The sequence below is a fragment of the Sylvia atricapilla genome, unplaced genomic scaffold, assembly GCF_009819655.1.
Source record: "Sylvia atricapilla isolate bSylAtr1 unplaced genomic scaffold, bSylAtr1.pri scaffold_94_arrow_ctg1, whole genome shotgun sequence".
Lineage (NCBI taxonomy): Eukaryota > Metazoa > Chordata > Aves > Passeriformes > Sylviidae > Sylvia > Sylvia atricapilla.
This window is the reverse complement of record NW_027077175.1, coordinates 105-23,920: the sequence shown is the minus strand read 5'-3', so window position 1 is coordinate 23,920 and position 23,816 is coordinate 105. Positions and strand designations below refer to the sequence as shown.

General features: G+C 43.4%; 1 protein-coding gene across 1 annotated transcript in view; it reads right to left on the bottom strand.

Annotated features, from left to right (window-relative positions):
• The window catches only part of LOC136375124 (unconventional myosin-VIIb-like), a gene marked incomplete at its 5' end in the record, with an annotated part of 35,556 nt that extends 12,084 nt beyond the window's left edge, over nucleotides 1-23,472 (bottom strand). The window contains 26 exon segments of the mRNA XM_066340483.1: nucleotides 450-577; nucleotides 1,352-1,539; nucleotides 2,227-2,396; nucleotides 3,124-3,250; nucleotides 3,345-3,462; nucleotides 4,051-4,218; nucleotides 4,660-4,887; nucleotides 5,282-5,455; nucleotides 6,334-6,453; nucleotides 7,839-7,965; nucleotides 9,381-9,508; nucleotides 10,030-10,110; nucleotides 10,387-10,554; nucleotides 11,465-11,674; nucleotides 12,377-12,553; nucleotides 13,138-13,239; nucleotides 13,854-14,072; nucleotides 15,275-15,359; nucleotides 16,461-16,555; nucleotides 17,098-17,196; nucleotides 17,769-17,921; nucleotides 18,879-18,956; nucleotides 18,958-19,017; nucleotides 21,270-21,430; nucleotides 21,657-21,792; nucleotides 23,262-23,472. Coding sequence (XP_066196580.1) covers nucleotides 450-577; nucleotides 1,352-1,539; nucleotides 2,227-2,396; nucleotides 3,124-3,250; nucleotides 3,345-3,462; nucleotides 4,051-4,218; nucleotides 4,660-4,887; nucleotides 5,282-5,455; nucleotides 6,334-6,453; nucleotides 7,839-7,965; nucleotides 9,381-9,508; nucleotides 10,030-10,110; nucleotides 10,387-10,554; nucleotides 11,465-11,674; nucleotides 12,377-12,553; nucleotides 13,138-13,239; nucleotides 13,854-14,072; nucleotides 15,275-15,359; nucleotides 16,461-16,555; nucleotides 17,098-17,196; nucleotides 17,769-17,921; nucleotides 18,879-18,956; nucleotides 18,958-19,017; nucleotides 21,270-21,430; nucleotides 21,657-21,792; nucleotides 23,262-23,472 — 3,711 coding nt within the window.
• Nucleotides 23,473-23,816: the final 344 nt, after the last annotated feature.

The following is a 23,816-nucleotide window of genomic DNA, read 5'->3' as shown; positions in this document are numbered from 1 at the left end:
TATGAACAAAGGAGTTCATTATCACAAAATCGTATCTCTAGACCTATTCTTTCACAAAACAGTGATCTCAGATCTCCTTTGATTCTGTAGGTCAGCAAGAGCAGGGAAGTTTCCTGTATATCCAGAAGGTAGGAGGTTTGCAAAAAGAAAAGGGGTTTTTAGAAAACTAATTTTCCTCTTAGTCTCTGAAGAAGGGGTGAGAAGTAAGAACAGGGCCTGCTGAAACAAGCCAGTCCAGCTGGGGTTCTTCTACCCTCTCCTTCACATTTCTGCAGACTTAAGATACAGTAGTGCCATGTGCCAGAATCTCTGCATATCCAAAGTTACAGTTACAGAGAACAAAAAGAAGAAACCCAATCAGAAGTGGGAGATGCCATTACATAATAGGCTTTAAGGATTACTGATCAACAAGAACTTTTCTAGGGTGTTCTCTACACAGAGAGCTTCACCTGAAGTGTTCGTAGGAGAACTCCTCCAGGGTGTAAGGCTTCACCTTGATATCCTCTTCATCAGGTTCCTCCATGAAGGAGTTCTGTGAAGCTGTCCTCCTCTGGTCTGGAGACATCAGCAGCAAACTCTGGAATAACACAGCCACATAAAGGTGTCACATGGAGACAGGCCTCTGCACTCACTGTCAGGTATGTGTGCAGGTATGTCTCTGTGCTGCCTGAGACCTGTCTCAAAAGCAGCATCTCCAGAGATTCAAGAAACACCTGGGAATAGTCAACCCAAAGAAGCAATTTACACAGATGTAACAGTAGTAGGCATTAAAATGTATGTGATTATCCAAAGCACAACACATGTTTTACAATGCACTTGCTTCTCTCTAGTGTGTTTTGCCACCAGTTTTTCTGCTTTTTACCTGTTAGCACAGGATCCAAAATACTGAATTCTCGAAATTGAAGACAAAATTATTAGCAGAGGCATTAATGAGAAACCTTGGCTCCCTCAAAGACCATGTTCTCTTTAAGTAACCTGCTGCACCCAGAAGTTCTCTTGAGGCATAGTGTGATCACCACTCAAGCCCAAAATGAATGCAGGAAAATTCAACTGCACGCCCATACCCCTTCATTGCTATCAGTTCCAGGCACTGAAATCTCCCACGGTGAATAGACTGGATTTTGGGGGTTTTTTAAGTAATTGCTTTTGTGCAGCTCCAGTCTTCTCCTTAGAGTCTGGGCTAGGTTTAGTTTTGTTTTCAGACAGAACAGAATTAAATGCTTTGTTTCAACGGGAGGCATAAAACTTTTCTGACTTTGGAGGGACATTTATCTTCTAGTTATACATTCAACCATATTAACATTTTTATCTTCTTCCAGTCTTTTCACAGGGAGTGCTTAGCTTTCCTTACCAGCACTTGACTAGAGGGTTTTGTGAGAGAAGGAATGATGTAGATGTCTTCCAAAAATACATTCCCTGTTTTGCCTGTCCTTTCATTCTGGGCACAGATCCAGCCAGAGTCTGCATCCAGGCTTTTGTCTTTGTCTTCGGTGAAGATTAGCAAGTCTCCCTTCTTGAAGGACAGGATGCTAGGATCTTCTGGAAAACAGAATAAGGGTGTACTGTTCAGGCTTGACACTCTGAGAAAATGCAAAGGGATTGCAATGTGAAAGACAAGGGAACTGTATTTCTCGAAGGTCTGGATTCAGTTAGCAGTAGAAAGTGATTTCTGTAAATATGGCTAATTTTCCAGTAACACTTCAGAGCAATCATTTTTGTTTCCTCTGACACCCTGACTTTGATCCACTGAGGGCAATGGCAGAACTCAGTTTCATTCATATGAATGCTGACTTTGTGTCTAGACTGGCAGCAAAGCATGGAAAGGAACTCAGCAGTTGTAAGTAGCTGAAGTTAATGTTTACATTTTAAACATGTATGTCTGTTTGAGCCACCTGTATTCCACAGAAAATTCCAGTTTACTGCCTCTGTGAAATTCTTCTGCAAAATATTTCCAGAGAGCCCAGATCCAACTTCCTACTATAAACAAGCTGAGTTCCTGGACACTATACTATCTAAATAAAATATATAAGGAAGGAAAGGTTATTTGTGAGCAAAGGTACTGAATCCCATTGCCTTATGCTCAGCATTGCTGTGCTGATGCATTCCCCCCCAGGAGCAAAGGGACTCTTGATGAAGTTCTCTCTCTCCTCTTTGAGCACCTTCAAACAAGTTGTGGGATTCTCTCGTGATTTCTTCCCCACCCTGTAGAAAAGTTATGAGACTTACCCTGGGATTTTTTCTCATGCATTGCCACAGCAAATTGCGATCTTTTCTTCAGTTCTTCCAGGAACATCACCACCAGTTCAGCAATGACAACGCTGTTTACAGATGTCAGAACAAACTCCTCACCACGAAGCGTGATGAGAGTGCAACTCTGTCCGAATGACTTCACTGCCCTATGCGTTATTGAACAATTTGTTACCAGAACATCCGAAAAACTTACAGACCCATCTGTAAACACAACCAAGGCACCCACCCCTCCTTGCAGATAACTCCTTTACAGTGAATATTGGTAGTTCCTAATTTGCCTTCCCATGATCTCGTAGGTGTGAAGGACTGAAGTGGTTCAGCTTTACTCTGGACTTCATCATGTTTTGTACAAAAGTGCTTCCATACAGACAAAAGAACACCCTTCTTTTGGAGTAACTTGACAACTAATTAAATCTCTGGCAGTCCTCACAGGGGGTTTTTTTGTGTATGTAAGACCCTTTTCTGCAAGTGACCTGATGCAAGATGTGTGCCATGAGCAAGCAGTGGTTAACTGCTTTTCTCAGTGATCTTATTCTGGTCCATGACACTCAAGAAGTATGTGAACTCCCACCATGCACAACAGACAATGGCTTAAGTATGTCAGTTATTTGGGTCATTCTTGTCTCAATGCCTGTCTGTGCTTCCTCACACCTTTCTGACTGAACAGGATCACTTTACACCAGCTGGAAGGATACAGTCCTTTCAGTATTTCCTTTACAGGCTGCTCATTTTTCCCTTTCTGTTTCCCAGACATAGCTTAAACCACCTTTCCAGGAACAGATCAAATCACCTAAGGAGGTGGCAGAGAAGGTACACCCTTTCTGAGTATGGAAGAGATGCCATCTTCTGATCTTGTCTTTCTGGGGCTCTCACCTGTTGGTGTGGATGCCAGTTATCTCTGGGAAAGTCAGCTCAAGGAGCCGCTTTTCTGACTCATCCAAGAAACAGATGCCTTTCCAGTTTATAGCAATGATGAAGTGGTTCTTAGGCAAGCTGGGTCCTGAAAATACAGAAAAAAAATCCTTATCAATGCTCTAAAAGTACTTTCTTATTGATCTTATATCCATCCTGTACCTCCAGGCTCTAGGTATTACCTGAAAACTTAGTGACTTCAAAGAATCTGGAAAAAAGCAAAGGCCACTGAAAGCGAGCAAAATCTACAAGTTGCTCCTTCACAGTCTGAGAGGAAAGATGGTCTTGAGTGTATGGGGCCTGCAGGAAAAAAACACACCCAAGGTTTTTCTCAGTAAAATCTGGTTTGCATGACCTGCAGATAATAAAGAACAAGCCCATTCCCAGAGATCCCAACAATCCTCTGCTCTTACTGGTGTCAAGGGAACTTGGAGAAAGTAAGTCAGGAATAGTGTCCAGGGACCCACATGCAGCTAAAAGTGCCCACAGGCATCTGGATTCCAAATTTCCCTCAAATCCCTGCTGATGTGTTCAGAGTCTAACACACCTTGGATGCCATGGAAATAATTCAGGTAATCCATTTCCAGATCAAACCCAATACTCCATCCCATGCCAGTCCTGATGTGGTTTTCAGATGGAAAATAGAGCCTTAAAAGCTACTCTATTCAGAGATTTAAATGTACTTTTTCATTCTTCCCCCTTGCTCTTCATATGGAAGTGTGAGTGAAAAGGTTTTCTGCTCCCCCAGCCCTAATGGACAATTTGGGATCTTCAAACTGAGTTGGTTTTCCTTCTTCCCCAACAGACTATTCATAAATGAAAAGGGTGAAAGAAGCAGAAGCTGGTGCTCAAGAGTGGTTACCCAGCAGTGCCTGACAAACCTCTTACCTTAGCATGTGCATAGGTTATAAGGCTCACCCACTTTTCCAGGGGCTTGGACTTCAGCTGTTTTACTGGGATACAGTCATGGAGCACCTTCTGCACAAGTTCATTGTGGATGGTATCTCCAAATTGGATATAACAATATTTTGCACCTATCTCCACCAAATCTTCCTCCTGAAACAATCCATTAAGAGAGGTCTAGAAAGATGTCACAAAGGCTAGATAGCCTCTTTCAACCTTTGAGCCATTTAGGAATGGAGTTTTCTCAATTTTTGTCTGGATAACTCTTAATAGTCACCCAGCATAAGGAGGGATGAACTTTACACAATCACAACACCAGAGGGATTATTAGCAAAGATATTTTAAAGTACGACCCAGTTTGCCCCTTTGGACATGCCTCCAAGCTCCCACATGAACTGAAAGTTGCAGGGAAGGACAAAATATTGATTAGAGCTGCCAGTGTGACAGCTGGCACAATCACCTGGACAGGGATTGTTCATTAAGAAGGGAAGGGTTGATGACAACCACTATAAACTTAGTTCATATTCCTGCTTTTTAAGGTAGGAAGCATTAATATAATTTTGTCTCGTAAGGAGGATGAATCAGGAGACCCACCTTCTCACAGCGGTACTCCCCAAATCGAATGCCACGGATGACTTGGTGGTAAATGAGGTCAGTGCTGACAGGATCCTCCCGGGAGCTGTGCCAGGGGGTGAAGATCTCCTTGCGGAAGTAGAGGCGCCAGGGCGCGTGGCGCTCGTGTGTGCCCCGCTCCTTCACCAGCTGCTCGCACTGAGAGATGGCGTCCAGGACGTGGTCCCGGCCCCCACCCAGCGACCACACCTGCCACACAGGGACACTGCCTTTACTGCCACGCCTGCTCTGCCTCAAGGGCAACAAGCACAATGCTCCTGGCCTCCCGACAGCAAGAAAAACTCCAGAAAGGTAAGCAGATGAACGTGCAAGTTGTACGTGGTAAGTGGATGTATTTTTACTAGTCAGCTATGTGGCAAAGGAAACCTTACAGGGCTGCAGCAATAATTGCTGAGTGATGAGCCAACAGAAAGGCAGAATAGGATTATCAGGACTTGAGATTCAGCTGGGATTGAGAACTGATTTGGTTTTAGTGCAGGACTGGGTTGAGGATGTTCCAGAATTAAGGAGTCCTCAGTGAGGCTGGCAGCAGCAACTCCACAGAAAGAGAAGGGAGCTTTCATTCTATTTTCCTACACTTTACCTTATCAAACACAGCAATGTAGAGTGAAAACCCAAAGACATCCTTCAGTTTGATTTTATCTGCTATGAACTGACAGATTTCTTTGGCAGTGGAAGCAGAGTCTGCAGGAGTAGTGATGCTTTGTCCGTTCATGAGGGTGACATTAAACATAATGGGTTTCTTCTGTTTTGTTGCCTGTAAATCAGAGTTAAATGAGATAAAAAAAATTATGGGCAAACTTTACTTTCTTCTGAAGAATGAAGAAGGCATTTAGATTTAAGAGCTCCACACCCTGTACAACCTGGTCAACAATCTTAAAGTGAATCTCCAACACCCACACAGTTTCTTCAAAACATGGTGAGTCATAAATACAAATTACATCCCTGAAGCAGCACTGGACTCAAGTTTTCTCCTCCCCACAGTGCAGGAGAGCTGATAATCACATAACAGTGCCAACTGATAGACTTTTCATGAGCCACAATTGTCCTGATGACTTTTGGGAACAGCCTTACGTACATCAGTGGAGAAATGGCCTGCAGCAAGTACATTGCCCAGGAAGATGTGTGTTAAAGAATAGGGTCCCTGAGATTTAGAGAGGAATTGAACTGAAGTCTTCACTTGAAAGGGGGGGATGTGATTTTTAATTACTAGGGTGACATTTAAAGGAAATGGAGGACAATATAGCACCATCATACCCCCTTCTTCCTTTCATTTTAAAAGCATAAGCTTTGCTCAGTTCTTTCCAAAAGTGACAGTAAGAGCTTTCCTCAAGAGGAAACCTCAGGAGGTTGTTTCTGGCCTGTGGTTCCTGAGTGAATAGAGGTATCTCCCTGCAGATAATCTGCTGCTGCTTACATATTCTTCTGAATTTAGGGTAACTGAATAGCCAGAAGAGGTGTATCCAAGAAACTGCCCAGACCAAGGTGGCTGGTCTTCACTCCCCTTGTGCAATTGATTTCCATGATTGGATTTAGGAACATCTGCTATTACAGGTTAGTGCATGTAGTATAACTTACAAAAACCAGTATAAAATGTCCCAGATCAATATAATTAAGCCAAAAGGGAGTTGCTACCTGAAGTTCCAGCCAGCTGGGAGGTTCAGTCCGGGCCCCGTTGCTGTAGGTGCGTCTCAGACGCTCAGCACAGTATGGAGCATAGCCCGTGGGCCCGTGGTGGATGAAATTCAACAGGTACTGCATGCACAGAGCAGGAGAAGGAGTTAGGAAATATTATACCACAGAAAACATTAAAAACCTTCTGCAGCTGATACACTAGATTAAAGTTATCCATTAGCTTTCAGTTCACCAGAAAATATTAAAGATTAGGGCTGGAATTAATGTCTTCAAAAAGGAGGCTTGAGACACTTAATTTTCATTCATTCTTTAGAACTTTCAGTCCAAAGGGAGAGAAGACTTGTGTCGGTCTATCCACCATGTTTAACTACATGAGTAATGGAGACTTTATTCTTATGGTTAGGTTAGAGCAAGAGTTAGTGTTTTCAATCCAAGAGCCTGAAGTCTTATGACATGCTGTAAGAATGGAAGAGCTGGGAAGAGGGCTTATGGCAGATTAGGTCTAATGATAATCAGTACTTTTAGTTTTACCAAGTTCTCTGGCAATATCAACTGAAGCCCATGATTAAGATTAGATATTTGAAGAGATGAATTGGATAAACTGAGCTTTTGGAGTCTGTATGGCTCTTTGATGACACAGACTCGTATTTACATGTCTGTATTTAGTGCAAGCATGGGTCATTCACCTGGTTGTTTTAATGATTAAGAATATTCCTAGAGGTAGGGTATGGTCACGTCTTTCATTAATTCTGCATGGTTCCACGTCTTTGAATGAAGACTAGTGTCAAAATATGCCTATGGCTTGTGACTGGTTTGTTCCAGGTAGTGTCCATTTAGCAGCATTTATGAATATCTGTTTGATATTTGATCATTTGAACTGGGGTGTTAGTAAAGCAAGGTTGAAGTTTCATGCACATCCATGGATCCTGTTTGCTTCTCAGATCTAGGAGGATACCTTGTGTCAAGTTGGAGCCACAGGCTGAGGTTTTGTCCTGTGGTGAAGTGGATTTATCATCCATTTAAACTTGGAAATTAATAAATAATTTAAAAGTCCAAGTATCTATTGGACTTTTTAGGGTTTAGAGATATTGGGTAAGGACTGATAAAACTTGGGGGTGTGATTTTATACTGGTCTCCTGAATATATTTAATCACTGGGGTTGTAACTGGAGACACCTTTTGGTTGTCTTTGGGTGGAAAGGCAGAATTGGAGAGGTTAAAATTTGCCAGATCCCTTGCAGATTACAATCTAAAATGAGAGCTATGATTAACAACAGAATCCAGAGTGTATGATGTGTAATGAAAAAAATTAAATGTGAACGCAGCAGTAATTTCTTTAAATTCCCAGTTAAGCATATGAGATGAGAAAGTTTCTGTGAAACCACAGCACCAGCTGCCCTGGAAGCCTAACATTTTATGTAGCTGTCAGCATCAAAACATCAAAATACACAACGCACCAGCTCAGCTGAGGCATGTGAGCTGCTGTAGGAAAGGTCAGCAGTGTACCTTCACAAACGTGTCTGAAGGAGGAAAGCAGCCAAGGCAAAGTGACAGAAGGATCCAGCCACGAGCATAGCTGTTCCTGTTGCTGTTTTCAGTGAGTTGTTTGCAAATCTGGCAATAAATCTCATCTCTGTAATGAAACATGTGAGAGCAACAGATAATTCACTGTCTGAACTGTCTTTGGCTGGATTTCAATTGCAAGCTTTGCAGGATTGCAGCATGATGAAGTAGATCTGAGCTAGGTTCAACCACATAAGCTAGAATATCACCCGTAATGCACCACAGGAAATAACTTTGTTATGGAAAAGGCTCCAGGCATGCTTAGGACTTTTTGCTACCCCTTCTTACTCAGCAGCTCAAGTGCAATTCCCATGCTGAATTAACTTCTGTGAGAAGCAAGGGGCTGTGCAGGAAAAACAACTGTTGAGTCATCCAGCTGTGAAATGGCATTGCTGTCCAAAAGTCTAGATGTGTAACTTGCTCAGAGCTCTCTACAGCATGTGGGTTGTAGCTCATGGCTCTTGTCTGCTCGTAGGTGGATTTGGGGATAAGGATGGGGGACACCCTGCTTAATATTATATCTATATATTTATATATTTATGTATTTATATACAAACTTGGAGTTAATCTTGTACAGAAATGGAGAAAGGAGTGCTTCAGAGTAAATTTCTGAAACTGCAAGTTACTGCAGCAAGGATCTAAGGGAAACAGATGGGAAAATCTGCATACAAATAAAACTGTTATTAAAAAATCATCTTTATTTTTTCTAGACTCTTGGAACACACATTTGTCAAATCTGATGTGAGAGGACCTAAGCTGGAGGTTTTTGTTCCCTGATAAGACATTTGATGAAACAAACTGAAGATATAGGTACTTAGCCTGCGGCTATTCTGATATATAGATTGAAGGCATTATTTTCCTGCTGAGAATCTGTTTTAGCATGAAACAAAGTGATTGTGGAGAGAGGAATGCACCCCATGACTGAGGTCAAGGCACAGCCTCTGTCTATGGGCTTTGTTGCAGAAAATGCTTAGGATAAAACAAAGGAGAAGATTCATGGGGTCAGGTCAGAATCAACGAGCTTCTGCCATCCTCACACCATGCTTGGCCTAAGGTCCAGCCTCACATTGCTTGTGGTCAGGATTTCTCCTTAGTGTCTGATAAACTACTCAGCAATCCAGACCTTCGACTGTCTCTGATGTGGAGACATTGCTTGAGTGTTCAAAAAGAGGCTACTGGGAAACCTTTCATCCACTTAGTATACATTAACTCCATATTTCTTACTCCTCTGAGTGACTCTTCTCCCTCATTCTAGGGCAGTGCTCCACCTTCAAGTGTTATTGAGTCACAGCCCTGAGCTCTTCCCCTTTCCATACCTGTGGGGTATTCAGAAAGCCAAACATTGAGGCAGCTGGCCTAAACTGCAACATGAAAATACCAGAAAAGGTAGTAAGGGAGTCATTCTCCAGGACTATGGAGAAAGGATGCTGGATTTCCTTGATGTCATGGGCATCTGGCCCTAGGAAGGAGGTACAAATTTCCTACCTGATGGCAGGACGCAGAATTGCATTGCCAATAATGAAGTGTACTTTTTCTAGGTTGGACATAGGTCTCTGAGAGATCGAGATGTCCTCTTGGAAAGCCTCTTCTCCACTTCGTAGCTGATCTGTCACCTGAAAGAAACAGAGTAGAATCCCAGAGTGCTCTAGAAATGTCCCCTCTTAGCAGGCACCTCTCCCATAAATAAGAGATGTTCTTTGTCTGTCTTTCTGGCTAAACCTCTCTCTGCTCAATGCAGGAGAATCAGGCCATATTGCCCTCTTCCCTCTCAAGGTAACTCATTAAATGTGCTGTTACAGCACTATCTCTGGCTAGGAGAACTTTCTTGTACTGTCCTGTACAGCCCTAAGCACATGGTTCTCAGTCTGCTCAGGCCTCTGGGCAAGCTGTTCTGTAATGCCAACAATTCTCAGTAATAAATCTCTCCCTGTGTTCTCTGCCAGAAAACAGATGACATCAATGCACATGGGATTGTTTCCAAAGAACACTGCACCAGGTATCCCACAAAGGGGCTGCCCTGGCTTGGCAGGGGAACAAGTTCTCAGCTGGGAGGTTGCTTACATAACATCTGTTAGAAGGTGAAGACAGGGTTTCAGGCAAGAAGAAAGGGAAGCAATTTATTTCCACCTCTTACCTTCCCTGTCAGTTTGGATGACCGTTTCAGTTTCAGGGATGAAATCCCCTTGGAAATCTTGTTATCCCTTCTGCCTTCTCTCTGTAATACACATTACCATTATAGGAAACCAGTTTAATGCACAGCAAGAATGATCCATTAAGGGCAGAAAGATGCTCAAGTGAAGATGTTTTTGTTTTTTCCTCTCCTGCCAGCAGGAGCTGAGTGTCCTGCCAGGACTGACTGGTGCCCTTTTGCACTTCTAGCATTTCAAGTACAGTAGCATGAAAGAGTTTTTTTGCTTATCTCCCTCTTGGTAGAACAGCAGAGAAACCAAGGAAAGCAAATGAAAACACAAACATAGCCTGCTTGTCTCACCACATTTGGGCTGTCATTCCTCATCTGGACCTGGCTTTTCTTGCCAAGTGTGTCATATATCTGTGTCATCACGGAGCTGCTCTTGGTGGTGGAACTCTTGGCAAACATTTGTGGCTCTGGCATGTCCCCCATGAACCTCAGGATGATCACCCACACAGCTAGAGAAGCCTATAGTAGCAGAAAGGACAGTCAGACAATGCCAACAGGACCAATGGCTCCATGCCATTTCTGCCTGTTTAGATTAAAAGCATTTTCTTCCTTTACCCAGTCCAAATTAAAATTCCCATTTCCTTTGGCTACCTACACAAAGAGTTTAGTTTCATACCAAACAATAAGACAGCAACACACAACACTTTCCTGCTAAAGGAAGAGGGTACAGCTCTGGTGGGAAGGTCAGATTTCCTCTGTGATTGCTGAGCCCTCACCATTCCCTTTACTGGCACCTTGGAGGTATGCTGTGGCTGGAGGGAGGTGGAGAAACCTTGGCTGAACTGCACTCTACATTTGCTGACCTGGACAGATAAGCAGTGGAGTGGAGTCTGCCAGGACCCTTCATGCCCAGAACTAGAAAGCCAAGTAATAGCAAAGTTCTTGAGAGGGTCTTCCATTCTGCCAGGCTGCTTAGAATCAAGGAAAACACCCTCCTCAATCCCCCTCTGGTTCAATGGGAAATTGGAGGCCTGGCACTCCCCCTTCTGTCCTATCTCACAGACCAGGAACCCTAACAAGAGCAGAGATATGGATAAGCTTTCATGCTGCTTCTCTCCAGTCCATTTTTGTCCCCAAAGGATGTCTGGAGGAGTCAAAACACACCTCTGAGTTCCCTCTTTGAGTAAGAACAAAGGTGACCAGAGATCCTGCACCATGCAGGTGTTTGTGGGAAGTGCCTGCCAGCAAAATGCCCAAATATGCTGATGGGAACTGCTGCTTTCAATATAAGAGCTCAGGACTATCTCCTTAGCTCTGGAGTCTCTGGTTCCCAGGGCTGTGCCAGAACCAGGACCCAGGGATGAGGGGACCCATAAAGCCAGGGCTGTGGAGAGAGCAGGTTCATCATGAACAACAAGGAGCAAGATACCAGGACGTTGTCCTTGTCTTCGTGGTAGAGTAGTGGGTGCCGCAGCTGTCTCCGGATATGGGTATGTGTAGAAGACCCCTGGAAGTAAGTAGCTGCAAACTTGGGGAAGGTGTACTCTTCCAAACCATGCGCTTCCTCTTCTAGCTCCAAACTCATGGGAACCATGTCCAGGTCCACTTCCTCCAGCTTGTTAGGCTTTGTTTCCAAGTCCTGTGCAGAACATGAGGAAGAAGCATATTTTCTTTTTCTGAACTCTGATATTCTTATGTTTAGTTTTGCTTTTTTTTTCTCTTGGATGTAGGTCTTCCAGAATTTTCCAACTAAACCCAAAGCCATTTACAGCTGCTACCAACAGATCATTTGAACTCTGAGCTTGTCCTTCTAAGATGCATTCATTCCATATGGTCTTCCTGTCTTGGTCCTCAGCAAGAATACTGCTGATGGAAAGTCCAGGTGTTACTGTTCACATCCTGTACTTATCCATACCATTCCATTCTGCCCACCTCTTCCTACAAAATTCCAACCTCCACAGCTATCAGGACAAGTATATCCCAAACTCTGCTTTCAAGAATATAGTATAAGTTGGGTCATGAACTTTCAGCTTGTTTCAGGCAGAAAGTCACTGAGAGCAGTGTCAGCAGAGCATGAGGTTGCTGCCAAAATGCAGAGGGTGGCACTGTTTGGCTGGACCAAAGAAACAAATGTGCAGTTTGAAGCTATATAGTCCCTAAATTGCATGTGACCAAAACCTCACCTCTGCAAGAGATGCCTTAGTGACTGGATGACGAATTTGGGGGATTCTTTCACTGTACAGAAGTTCATTAAACAGAACTGACCACTGGTGGAATTCCAGCAGTCTGTGGGCTTACACAAGGGATAAGCATGACCCGTTGCCAGTCTGCAGCTCCATACCTCAAAACCCAGAGGAGCCTGTCCTTCTTGGCCTCCAATCATAGAAGGTAAAAACCCAAAAATTTTGTCCACCATTTCTTGGTCGCTGATAACATCATGATTTGTTGGTTTATTGGCAAGCACATTCCTGCTTTGTCGTGCTTCTGCCTCCTCTCTCTCCTGAGTTGGTAGGCGTTCCTTTAAACACAGAAATAGGCATGACTTGAACAGGAACATCATGAATGAGAATCATTCTGCTAGACTGAAGGGGTATGAAGATGAAAGACTTTTACAAAGATGTGTGACTGTGAGGTCCAGCCCTGCCAGTGCAGTGTTGAAACAGGGAGTCAAATGTTGCTTGTGTCAAACAGTGACAAAGATCTGGCACATCAGCATTAGGGCCCTGCTCTTACAGCTGTCTTAATGGACTGTTGGCCTATTGATAATGATGTGGAATTATTCAAGAATTTAATCAACCAGAGATAATACAGGAAAAACACAGAATTTCTAACAGGAGAAACCCGCACAATATTTAAAATTTTGAAATGTTTCGTTTCAAGAGACTTGTAATAGTGTTGGGTATATTTGGCTAAAGTGCCAGCTTACGCTGCAGTCAGAAATGTGTATGTGTTTCCCTTGTTATATTTTTCAAAGTATCATTACAAATAGGGTTACAACTATGTCTTCTCTTTCTTTAAATACAGCAGTGCTCAGAGGTTTGAGCAAGTCCACAGGTGTGAGCTAGGTAATGCTGGCCAGGGTTCCTCCACCAGCATACCTACCTCTTGTAATCTGACAGCTTCTTCCCTTGCTTTCAGTGGTCCCAAGGCTTGGATGAGATGTTTATCTTCTTTCAAGTGGATATTCCTGGCTTCCAGCTTATTCTGTGGACAACAGGACTATTCTGTGACTGTTTGTACAACTGCTGAGCCAACTCCCTTCTGTCTTTAACAAACTGTCCACACCAGGACTTTGTCCCAACACAGGCTTAGTTCAAGATTTGGCATTTTAGGGATTAGGCCACAGGCAGAAATCTGCAAACTGGCTTTGTCCTGTTTGTACAGCATTAGTAGAAAGGAAATCAGGGAGAGACCTGTCATATGCTATGGACTGCCAAGGGCTGGTAGCACCTACCAAGACACACTGTGTTAGGATTCCCTTCTGAATGGATCCCTGAGTGCCATTATCAGACCCTGCTGTAGAAATTGATCTCCCCTTGCAGGACTGGCTGATACACACAGATCTTTCCTCCCTTCTGTCAAAGCCACTGCAGCTGTGTCAGTGAAGTTTTGATCCATGATAACAATCACATAAAGCAAATGTAAACAAGGTCAGTCTGCTTAACACTCTGCTTTTGTACTTGGCAAGAGTTCAAAATAAAATACCCCAAAATGAATATCCACACCCAATGCCACGTTAAGGCAACACTTGCTGGTGATAAAATCTCTGTCGGAATTTCACAGAAACAACGTGTTCACGAGGCATCTGTGAGCATTACCTCCCGCTTTATCCTCCGGTAGGTCTGGCGAGCGAGCATGCCCCTTGCATATGCCTGTATGACACACACGGCTTTCTTCTGCTCTGCCACCTTCCGGCGCACCAGGTAACCGCGGCACACGGCCTGGAGCCTGATGACCGCCGCCCGGGTGGCCGCGTACTGCTGGGCCAGCTGCCGGCTGCGGTACAGGGCCTGCAGGCGCCCAAAGCCCAGCAGCACCTGCGGGTGGGGCACAAAGGAGAAGTCATTATGGTTCCAAGCCATCGACATGGGTTGGCATGTCAGCTGGGACAAGTAGAAGGCAACAAGGGTAAAGACACTGGAAGTGGCTAATGTAATATTACCCTTTATGCTTTGTTTACTGCCAGTAATAGGCCTTTAAAACTAGTATATAGAGTTACTTGGGGGATCTGTTGTAGGGAGTGGCTCCAGAAAGTGACAATGGTAGCCTGGGATTACAACAAGAGAAGGAGCAGAACAGAAATGAAGCCAAGGGAATGGAAAGAAATGAACAATCAGTCAGAAAGGAATTGCATCACTGATGCAGAATAAAGAATGTTTCTGACTGAAACGGGCAGTTTCTCCTCCTGCCCATCTCAAATGGGTTGTATGGGATATAATAATAATAATTATAATCCCTGCCACACAAATACATCATCTGTAAGTGCCCTCAGTTTTCCTTACCCAGAAAATGTGCCATTTATAGAAGATCAGCCAATATTTTTCACACAGAATCACAGAGAATCATCAAGGTTGGAAGAGACCTTCAAATCTAGTCCAACTGTCAACCCAGCACCACCATAACTACCCCTAAACCATAGCCACAGGTGCCACATTCAGATGCTTCTTCAACACTTCCCAAGATGGTTGGTATCCACCACCACCCTGGGGCAACTTATTCCAGTGCCTGACTACTCTTTCAGTGAATTTTTTTCCTTATATCTAATCTGAATCTGAACTTCCCCTGGCAAAATTTAAAAGATTTTAAATTATTTTTATACTTTTAATATTACTAATTTTTTTAAAATTAATAATTATCAGACTTTTCTGGTAATTTTTTACAAATTCTCAGTTTTCCTGCAGCAGTTGCAGAAGACACTTTGCTCATAGCATGGTAATAATGTACAAAGGCTAGGCTTGTGTTTTTGACTATAAGTAGTGTGGTATCACTTATATGTCAGGTCTCTGGAGCCAGGCCTGCCAAAGGTGAGTTGGGTTCCTATTTCACCAAAAAGCAGAAATGTCACAGGTTTGGCAAGCCCTGAGAGGTCCCAGAGCCCTCCTTGGACTTTACACCCTCTCATCTTGTCTAGTCTCCCTTCAGTTGAGAATATCTTGATTCCTAATACTTCACTCAGTCTGGCAGGGCAGAATATATAAACACACACAAATATATATTCATTGATGCACCTTCATCTTACCATTCTGAATTCCTTCCGGCAGCAGTAGCCTCTCCAGGCTGACTGAATGGCTACAGCAGACTTCCTCTGTTTCAGGAACTGCTTCCTAAGCAGACAGACACATGAGGTGACAAAAAATAGGTTATCTCTATTGCTGCTTATGACAGTAGTAAGAATAAGGTGGCTTCTTTTTCCTTGTATGGGATGTACACAGTCTGATGTCAGCCTTGTTTGCTGCAAAAATACTCACAGCACCTACAGACCAAATTAACTGTTGTGGTCAGAGTGCTCTATAAGAGCTGAAAACCCCTCACATCAAGACTGGACAAGTTAACTTCCCATCTTTCTCCCCAGTGTTTTGCTGCCAGGACAAAGAGCCCATCTGAGCAAGATAAACCTCCCATGGTACAAATTGTCACACTGCAGCTGGAAAAGCAGCACATAGCTCTGATGGGTTAAAAGTAAAAACAAGGTGAAGCTTTTGGTTTGGATACTCTGTTGGATGCAGGCAGAGTCTGAAATAAAGAGGAAAGTTTTGGGGCATTTGTGTCATATTTTTTTAGTTCTTCCTTCACTATGATCAAGAGTATTTCTAAACCAAACCAAGACTTAGTCCTATATCATGGCTCTGATTAAGGGGATAGAAGATCCATGAGTACAAATAATGATGTAAAACATTTAGTAAGGACAAACATTTATTTGACAGTGATTGATTTCACTTCTGAAGATATTTCAAACTAAACCAGACACAATGCAAGAATTAAGCATCTTTGGCAAAGAGAAGGACTAATTAGTTTCTATCAATTCTTATCAATATCATATCAAAGCATTGTCCTAAATAAGAGAATTTTTGTAGCTCTGAGAAGGGCACAAATTCCATGGGGATTCCCTGCTTTCCAGATGTCTACTGTTCACTAAAAATACTAAGAGCAAGTCCTCTTTTCAAACCTTCCTTTTTATACATGCTACAGCCCTGCATTTTGAAAAACATCATGAAAATAACAAAACTGAGCCAAAACAAATATTTTTCCAACATCTGCATAGATACACTGTGCATTGTTACATGATGAACATGAAATTTAGGGCTGGTGGAAGGTATAGACTGATACATTTCATACTTGGAAATGCTGCACAGTGTGTGTTAAGCTGCACCACAAAGATTAATTACTTCAAAATAAAGCAAATTCCCTTCTATAAGATCACTGACCTGTCCTTCAATCCTCTCATCACCTTCTGGATAAGAAGAACCTTATCTGCGAGTATATTTTGGCGTTGCAGCTCCAACACAGTGTCATGATGATCCTGTCAAAAGAAAGTGTGGACACACCAGCTTAGCAGACACACCTACAACCTCTGGAAATGGGATACATGATCTGAAAGAGGCCCCAAATCAGCATGACATTGCATAATGTGACTGAAATGCATTTATAGGGTTCCAGTAGGAAGAGTGCACACCACCTAAGCAGACTTGGTCTAGCTATAGTCATAAACAAGCAAGAATCTGCCTGCAGCAAGACTGTTTTCAGCTGGGAGTATGCTGCAGGCAAGGTGGTCCTCTGCAACAGTGCACTGGTATTCTGTTCGTTTTTATGCTGCGCTACATTGCACCATGCTGTTTTAGCTGCAACACTGTAGCACAGAAACAAGATCAGCCTCTCCTACACCAAAGCCTCTCCATTGAGTGTTTTGGCTTTCAAGAACAAAGATCCACCCTCAGATTCAAGAGTGAGTTTGTAAGACAACCAGTTCTCCCTGGTTGCCACTCCTGCACAAGCAGGCCAAGCTGTACTCTGAAGCATCCAGTCTTTCAAGAGAAAAGACAATAACCTGTCCTTTTTACTTACTTTAAGGAAAATCTTGGTCCTTCCAACTTGCCAGCCTTCACCCTTGCCCAGCACTGCTTCGGAGATGCTGATGCAGCTCTGTCGAGTATCATTCTTCAGCTGATGTGCAAAAGCATCATGATGTTAGGGCTTGGCTGTGAAACACAGAAGCTGTACTATGCAAGGATCTAGTGCCCTGCATTCCAAAGGGTGAAGAACAGAAACAGATGAGGTCTTGTAGACCTCTGGCCTGACAGTACAATGAATGAAAGTGGTTCAGCTCAAATGGTCAGGAAGAGGAGGAACATGATTGCATGACCAAACATTCCAGAGTCAAGGTGTAAGGGGGACATCAGAGACCTGAGAAATGTGTGATCACAGATAAAAACCATCTGAGGGCAATGGGAATCGGGATGTTACCCTGCCTGGGATGTCTGTGTGGAGCAGGCCAAGGACAGCTGGACTTCAAAGCAACTCTGCATTTTCTGCTAAGGTTGAAGAGACTATTTAACTATTTAGCTATAATTACTGTGATAACAGTTCCTGTGATTATATCTCCTGTGCTGACAGCTCTCTCAGCTCTGGCTCTCTCAGCTCTGCCAGCAGTAATTCAAGAACTTTCTGCTGTGGGAAAGACTAAAGCCTCAGAAGGAAAAGTTAGATTAGCCTTAAACCATATTTTGCTTACATACCTGTTGTCGAAGAGACCATGGCAGAAGAACTCTGTATCTCTCAAAGAACTCCTCAAAGCTGTAGCGAACTGGGTACCCAGCTTTCCTGATCTGAATGGTCTCCATCATCCCTGAATATCGCAGCTGTTTGATACATAGTTCCCGATCAAACAACTGAAAGGGAAAGCAGATAAGGAGGAGACTCACCACTGAAAAAAGGTACATGTGCAGTATCCCTCAGAACATGTCTATTAACCTCCAGCCTCAGAGGGTCTGAAAAATGGCCTGCTATGCTTTTTTAAATTGTATTTTTATTTCAGTGCACTAAATTAATTCATTACAAGCATAAGCAAGTCACCCCAGAGGGTCTTCAATTTTGTGTTCGTCAGCAGTAGAAAGTCTGTTAACTTCAATCTGGTTACTATTTTTCATTCTAGAACTGCAATTTCAGATGAACAGTGAATTGATCATACAGTTTTGCAAGTGTGAATAGCTGCCTTAGCAACTTAGGCCTTTGGGCACACCATGCAAAGCACAGCAGGCATGCTGCTCTTATTATTGTTTAATCTTATCAGAGATTAAAACTTGGCTTACTAAACCACACGCAATGCTTCAAAAATTTTTAAATCGCTTGATCAACATCGTACAAGGTTTTGGAGAAGAACCGGGTTGAAATCCCCCGAGTTCCAGCCACGTCCTTATGACAAAGTGACTCCTCCTGGTACATCAGAATAAGCCAAATCACCCTTCTCACAAACTCCAACAGCTCTCCTCTCTCAGGCTATTCATAGTATCATCATTGTTGATCCTAATGGTTTTTGTTTGTTCCTATGTTGAGAGGCTACAGGACTTTTCAGTTTTGTCTTTATATTTACTGAAAAGGTGTCTCTAACTCTACTCAGGAATATGCCTGTGTGCTTTTTTGCTATCCATTACTCTATGGTGCTTTTTGAGATGTTTTTGTAAATTACAATGCTGTATCCTCCTACTATGTTTATTTCAGGAATACCCTGTACTCCAACTCTTCTTGGATGCAGCCAAGTACAGCTATAAGATGTTAGACAGCAACTAAGAGCTTTTTCTCATTACAAACTTTACCAAAGGCAAGACTTCGTATTGTTAGAACATTACCAGTGGTTTCTTGTAGTCATTTGGTTTGATGCAGCGGATGAAGTATGGCTGGCACTGCTCAAGGATTTTCATTAGTTTTTTCCAGGGATTGCTTGAACTGTCCTCCCAGTGTTGAGAGCCGCTTGGCGGTATCCATGCCCTGGGAAGAGAAAGCACATGCTGCCTGCAACATCATTCACTCTCAGAGGCCAGTTAATAAACTTTCTATTTTATACAATGTAACAGTATCAGACAACTACCAGGAAAAAAGTATTTACCTACGGGGGAGCGACATTGGTCATCTGCACCTTATTAATTTGCATTTATTCTTGTAAAGAAACCCCCCACTAAGTGCTTTCACCTGCTTGGGCACTAAGTTCTAGCAGTAGGGGTGGCTGTGGTAGAATTCCACCCACAGGAGCCCACATGCACCTGTCCTCTTCCAACCAAGGCTATGTTTAGTGCTGGGCCTGGGTGCCAAGCTGTGCTTTCTGGGAGTGTGCCTGAAAGCTTGGTGAGAAACAGCCACTCCCAAAGCAGGAATAAACTCCAGGCCAGATGTTTTGCTGCCATCATAGCTAGGAATGCTAACAATCCAGAACAGCCCATTCCTTAGGGATTACGAGGGCTGATTACCTTGCTCATTAATACTACAGTAAGCAGTAAAAAGGTAAACTTTACTGTAGTATAGTGTAACAGCACATTCCACCTGTCTTTTTCGCACAAATCATCACATTAGGCCTAAGTTTCTACATCTCAGTATGGGCACATAAATTACAGTGACAACAGTACAGATTCCAAGGAACAAAAGGACTCCACTGTTTTTTATGTACAGGCCATTAGCTGATCATTGCAGCACAACACAGTTGGCTGGTTTGTTAGTTTGTTTTTTGGGGGGTTTGGTCCATTGTGGGGTTGTTGGAATTTTTTCAAAGTGAATAATTTAAAGTCCAGTGACTCTCCTCACTTCCATAATCTTTAGGATACCTCATCCTGCTGTTCTTATGTCAAAAGTGCCCTTTTGAATACTCAGATTTCCACCCTCTGCTTAGCTACAGGGCAAGGCTGCCCTCCAGTGATCAATCATTTGTGTCTTTGGAAAAGAGCTCCTGGGAATGTCTCATTGCAGCACGATGCATCTTAGGGCTAGCAAGCACCCGAAGTGGGTATAATAACAACTTTACATATTTTACTGTAAGTGATTTTCACTCTCAGACCTTAGGTCTTTCTGCTATACTATCAGTGGGATTGCCACACAAGGCTGAAGCCCATGCCCTCATGATCTCACACGCAACGTTATTAAAGCTGAATTTTTGAGGTAATGGTGACTTTTCTTTGTTGTGGTGTGTCAGGAAAGGAACTCTGAGGCTTCAAGACAAAAAAGTGCTTTCTGGCACATCATTCATTATTCTTTCCTGTAGCCTGCTTCTTAGGATTCCCAATGGTGATCCTATTTATTTATTATATCCTATTTTATAGGATATTTAATAAATACCTATTTATTTCTGTGCATTTTGACATGGGGTAGCCCACATTTGGTATTTCCTTTCTTGACATGCTGCTGTACTGCTTTTTTCAATAACACAGCCTTATTTATAGGGACAAGACTCATTAGAGCATTAAAGCAATGTAAATACACCTGATATTTAATCTGGAGGTATTCACAGCATTTAAGAGATGCTAAGCCAGTTATCTGTTACTGCTTATACCACTTCTGACATTCTTTGCCCCCAGGATGTTTACCTGTCCGTGGCCAGGTGTTCTGGACAGCAGAAAGCCACACTGGGACAAAGACAGAGGAAGAAAGGACAAGATCAGAAAACCATGCCAGGAGAATAGACAGGTAACAGGTAAGACAGCAAGCTGATTGTTCTGTATCCTGACAGGAAAACTCAAAGATGTGAACAAGCAAAAGCAAAAGTACCTTCACATAGTGGCGACACTACATAGCTAAATGTTCAGAAATCAAAGTATGTGGAAGTGGAGCATGACAGAGAACTGAGCCGTGCCCCACACTTTTTCTAGGCCATGCACTTCACACCCTTTTTTACTAGGCACAGACCCAGGGCACAGTGGAGTCTGTGATAATGACCCACTGTGAACTGTGTCACAGTGATGTCCAGTTGATGATAACACATGGGGAGCATCATGACTCACGGTTCTGAAACAACCTGCAGGCGTGGCTACAGATGTCCAGGGATGCAGACCTGGGAGAGACAGGGCTGACACTGCACTTCTTTACAGCATGAACACCAAACTGACTTTTCCTGCAGCCCCTTGGCAGAAACATTTGAATGAAAGATAGGGACTTGCAGAGACAGCGCAAAAGAAAGAGGAGATCAAGAAGAGCCAGATCTTTATGGAAGGCAGGAGAAATGAGTTGTTTCTGCAAGACAGTGCCAGTAAGCCAACCTTGTAGACCTGGTCAGATCCAAGATGCCGAATGGTTCCACGTCCCAGACTAGGTGGGGTTGTTTCCACCTGGAAAATCTCTCTCAGGAATCTGTTTTTGGAGGAATGGACCACTTGCATTACATTAGCACTCAGTGTGTCACGATTTTTCTCCAGGAAATCTATAGGATGGAAACAGAATTAGCCTGTCACCTCTGCAGCCTGTTGGCTCTAGCACCACTCTGCCTACTTAAAATCCACTTAATTTACAGTAACTTGCAGATTGGTTTAGAGTAATCCTTCTGACCTCCTGATCAACTTCAGATCAACACTACCCTGCAGAGCCTCATATCCAGGGCAGGTCATGCCCTTCCCTTCACCCTCTGTATCCAGCAGAGATAGGCTCACCTTTTGATTCGTAAAAGACAACCCCAGCAAAGTGGTTGATGCCAAACTTGGTATCATGAACATTCTTAGGTGGGATGTAAACTTTACTTTTACCATGGAGGGAATTGATTTTGATAAGCATAGTGGCATCTGTGCCCTAGAAATAAATATAGGTAAAAAATGGTTAAGCAGATTTTAAGCATATTGTCCCCAGCACTGGCCTGTGCTCAGTAAACAAACAGAAATGGTGCTTAGAGATAACAAAAGCTCGAATTCTGCCCTTATGTGTGTAGTAGATCTGAAGAAAGGTAGTACCAAAAGCATCTCCCCTTTTACACAGACCTCTGGCATCATGACAGGACACACCATCAAGAACAGAGCCTGGTGTTCTAGGGCTGTACACAAGTCCCCATAACATTACTAACATCCCCAGGCTGAGAATTTAGCAGATCTTTGGACCTCACAAGCAAAGCCCCCCCAACAACCTTCTCATGCCCTCCTACCCAGGAAGCTGTAAGGGATGCCTCCTCCTTCTCCTGGGCAGGCACAGTTCTTCTTGCACTCCCCAGTCAGCATGCCCAGACCATGAGTTCAGGGGCTAGGCAGTCAGCTGGGTGCTTCTCTTCAAGGGGTGCCATCATGATGCCATCCCCTCGTGGGCCATGTGAGCTCTGTGCACTGGCCTGCGCCCAGGCCAGTGGGGGCTGTGCTCTCAGAAGTCACGTGCTCTGGGAATCATGGAAAATGTGTTTTCTTGATGGTGTGGAACACCCTCTCTTCTTAGGGAAAAAGGGGAAAGCTGTCTGCTTGTACTGATCCTTTCAAAGTTACCTGAAGGACTATAAATGAGCTGAGGCAGGGGCTTGCTTTTCTGGACACCCTCCATTGTCATCTGATTCCTGCACCAACACTCCAGTTTAGCCTCATCATGCTCTGCAGACTATGAAAATGCTCTACAGGGATGTCTGACATCAGATGCTACTTTCATCTCTGATCTTCTGTTTGAGATGACTGGCCTTTGCAGAATAACATTCCACAGAATCACAGAATCATGGCAGACAACAGCCACAGGCTTTCTCTCATACACTAAGCAAGTCACCTTGTCATAGAAGGAGATCCCAAGCAGGGCCCTTGCCCTAATCAACTTATTCTGTACCTGCTCTGTGATGGTGCTCAAAATTATCTGTTTATGACCTTCCAGGCACCAAGGTTAGCTGCCAGGCTTGTAGATCCCCTTCAGTTCCTTACAATGGTGACATTGCTCAATTATGTCTGTCAGCAAGGGGAAAGAAGAGCAAGCTGCAGCCCAGACCAACAGCAGAACAATACTCAAACAATAAATTATTTCAAAGATTTCCTAAGAAGCTCTTGTAAAATGATCCAGACTCCTTCCTTCTCTGTCTGGAACAGCTGTAAGAGTTTCTACAGCAAGGCACCAGGAAGAGCACACTCTAGGAGAAAGTGAAGCAGTGAGTGAGCTAATTTGAAAGAAGCATCTATGGGGAGAAGATATTGCCTCTCTTAATGTATCTGGAAACCACTTCTACACTTTTGTGTGTCTAAACCCAAGTGTTACCTGTGAGCTGTGTGCAAAGCCAGGCATTACAAGTAAAACCAGAAATTTACCTTTGGGAACCTGCTCTCTTCATCAATGAGGGAGATGATATTCATAGGCTTGAGTGCAATGACTTCCAGAGTCTGGTGGTTATCAGTGAAGTCAATGTTGTTCCAGTCAATGTGCTCTGCAAGGTATTCCTCTTGCTCCAGCTTGAAGACATGGTGCACAAAGAATTGCTGAAGGTGCTCATTCGCAATGTTAATGCACAGCTGCTCAAAGCTGGGGAAGAACAAGATGAAAGCCCATGGTCATCTTTGGCCAGTGCTGCACTGCTCTCTGCTATTTGTTTAGCCTCTGCATTAAATGCAAATCCAGATACACCGCTGCCATATTCCACAGTGCTGGTGACTGCCATCACTGCATGTTGCCAATCTCAGCAATACAAGGGAGGCATTTTCTGTGGTGGCAAAGACCAGCAATGAGCCAGTTGATGACTGAATGTTGCTGAGTGGGCAAGAAAGATCTTTCATGTGTTTCAAGAAACTCCAGAGAAGAATATGTAACTGAAAATTGCTTCACTTAAGAGCATGTAACATATTTCTGCTTGCACTGGCACTACCACT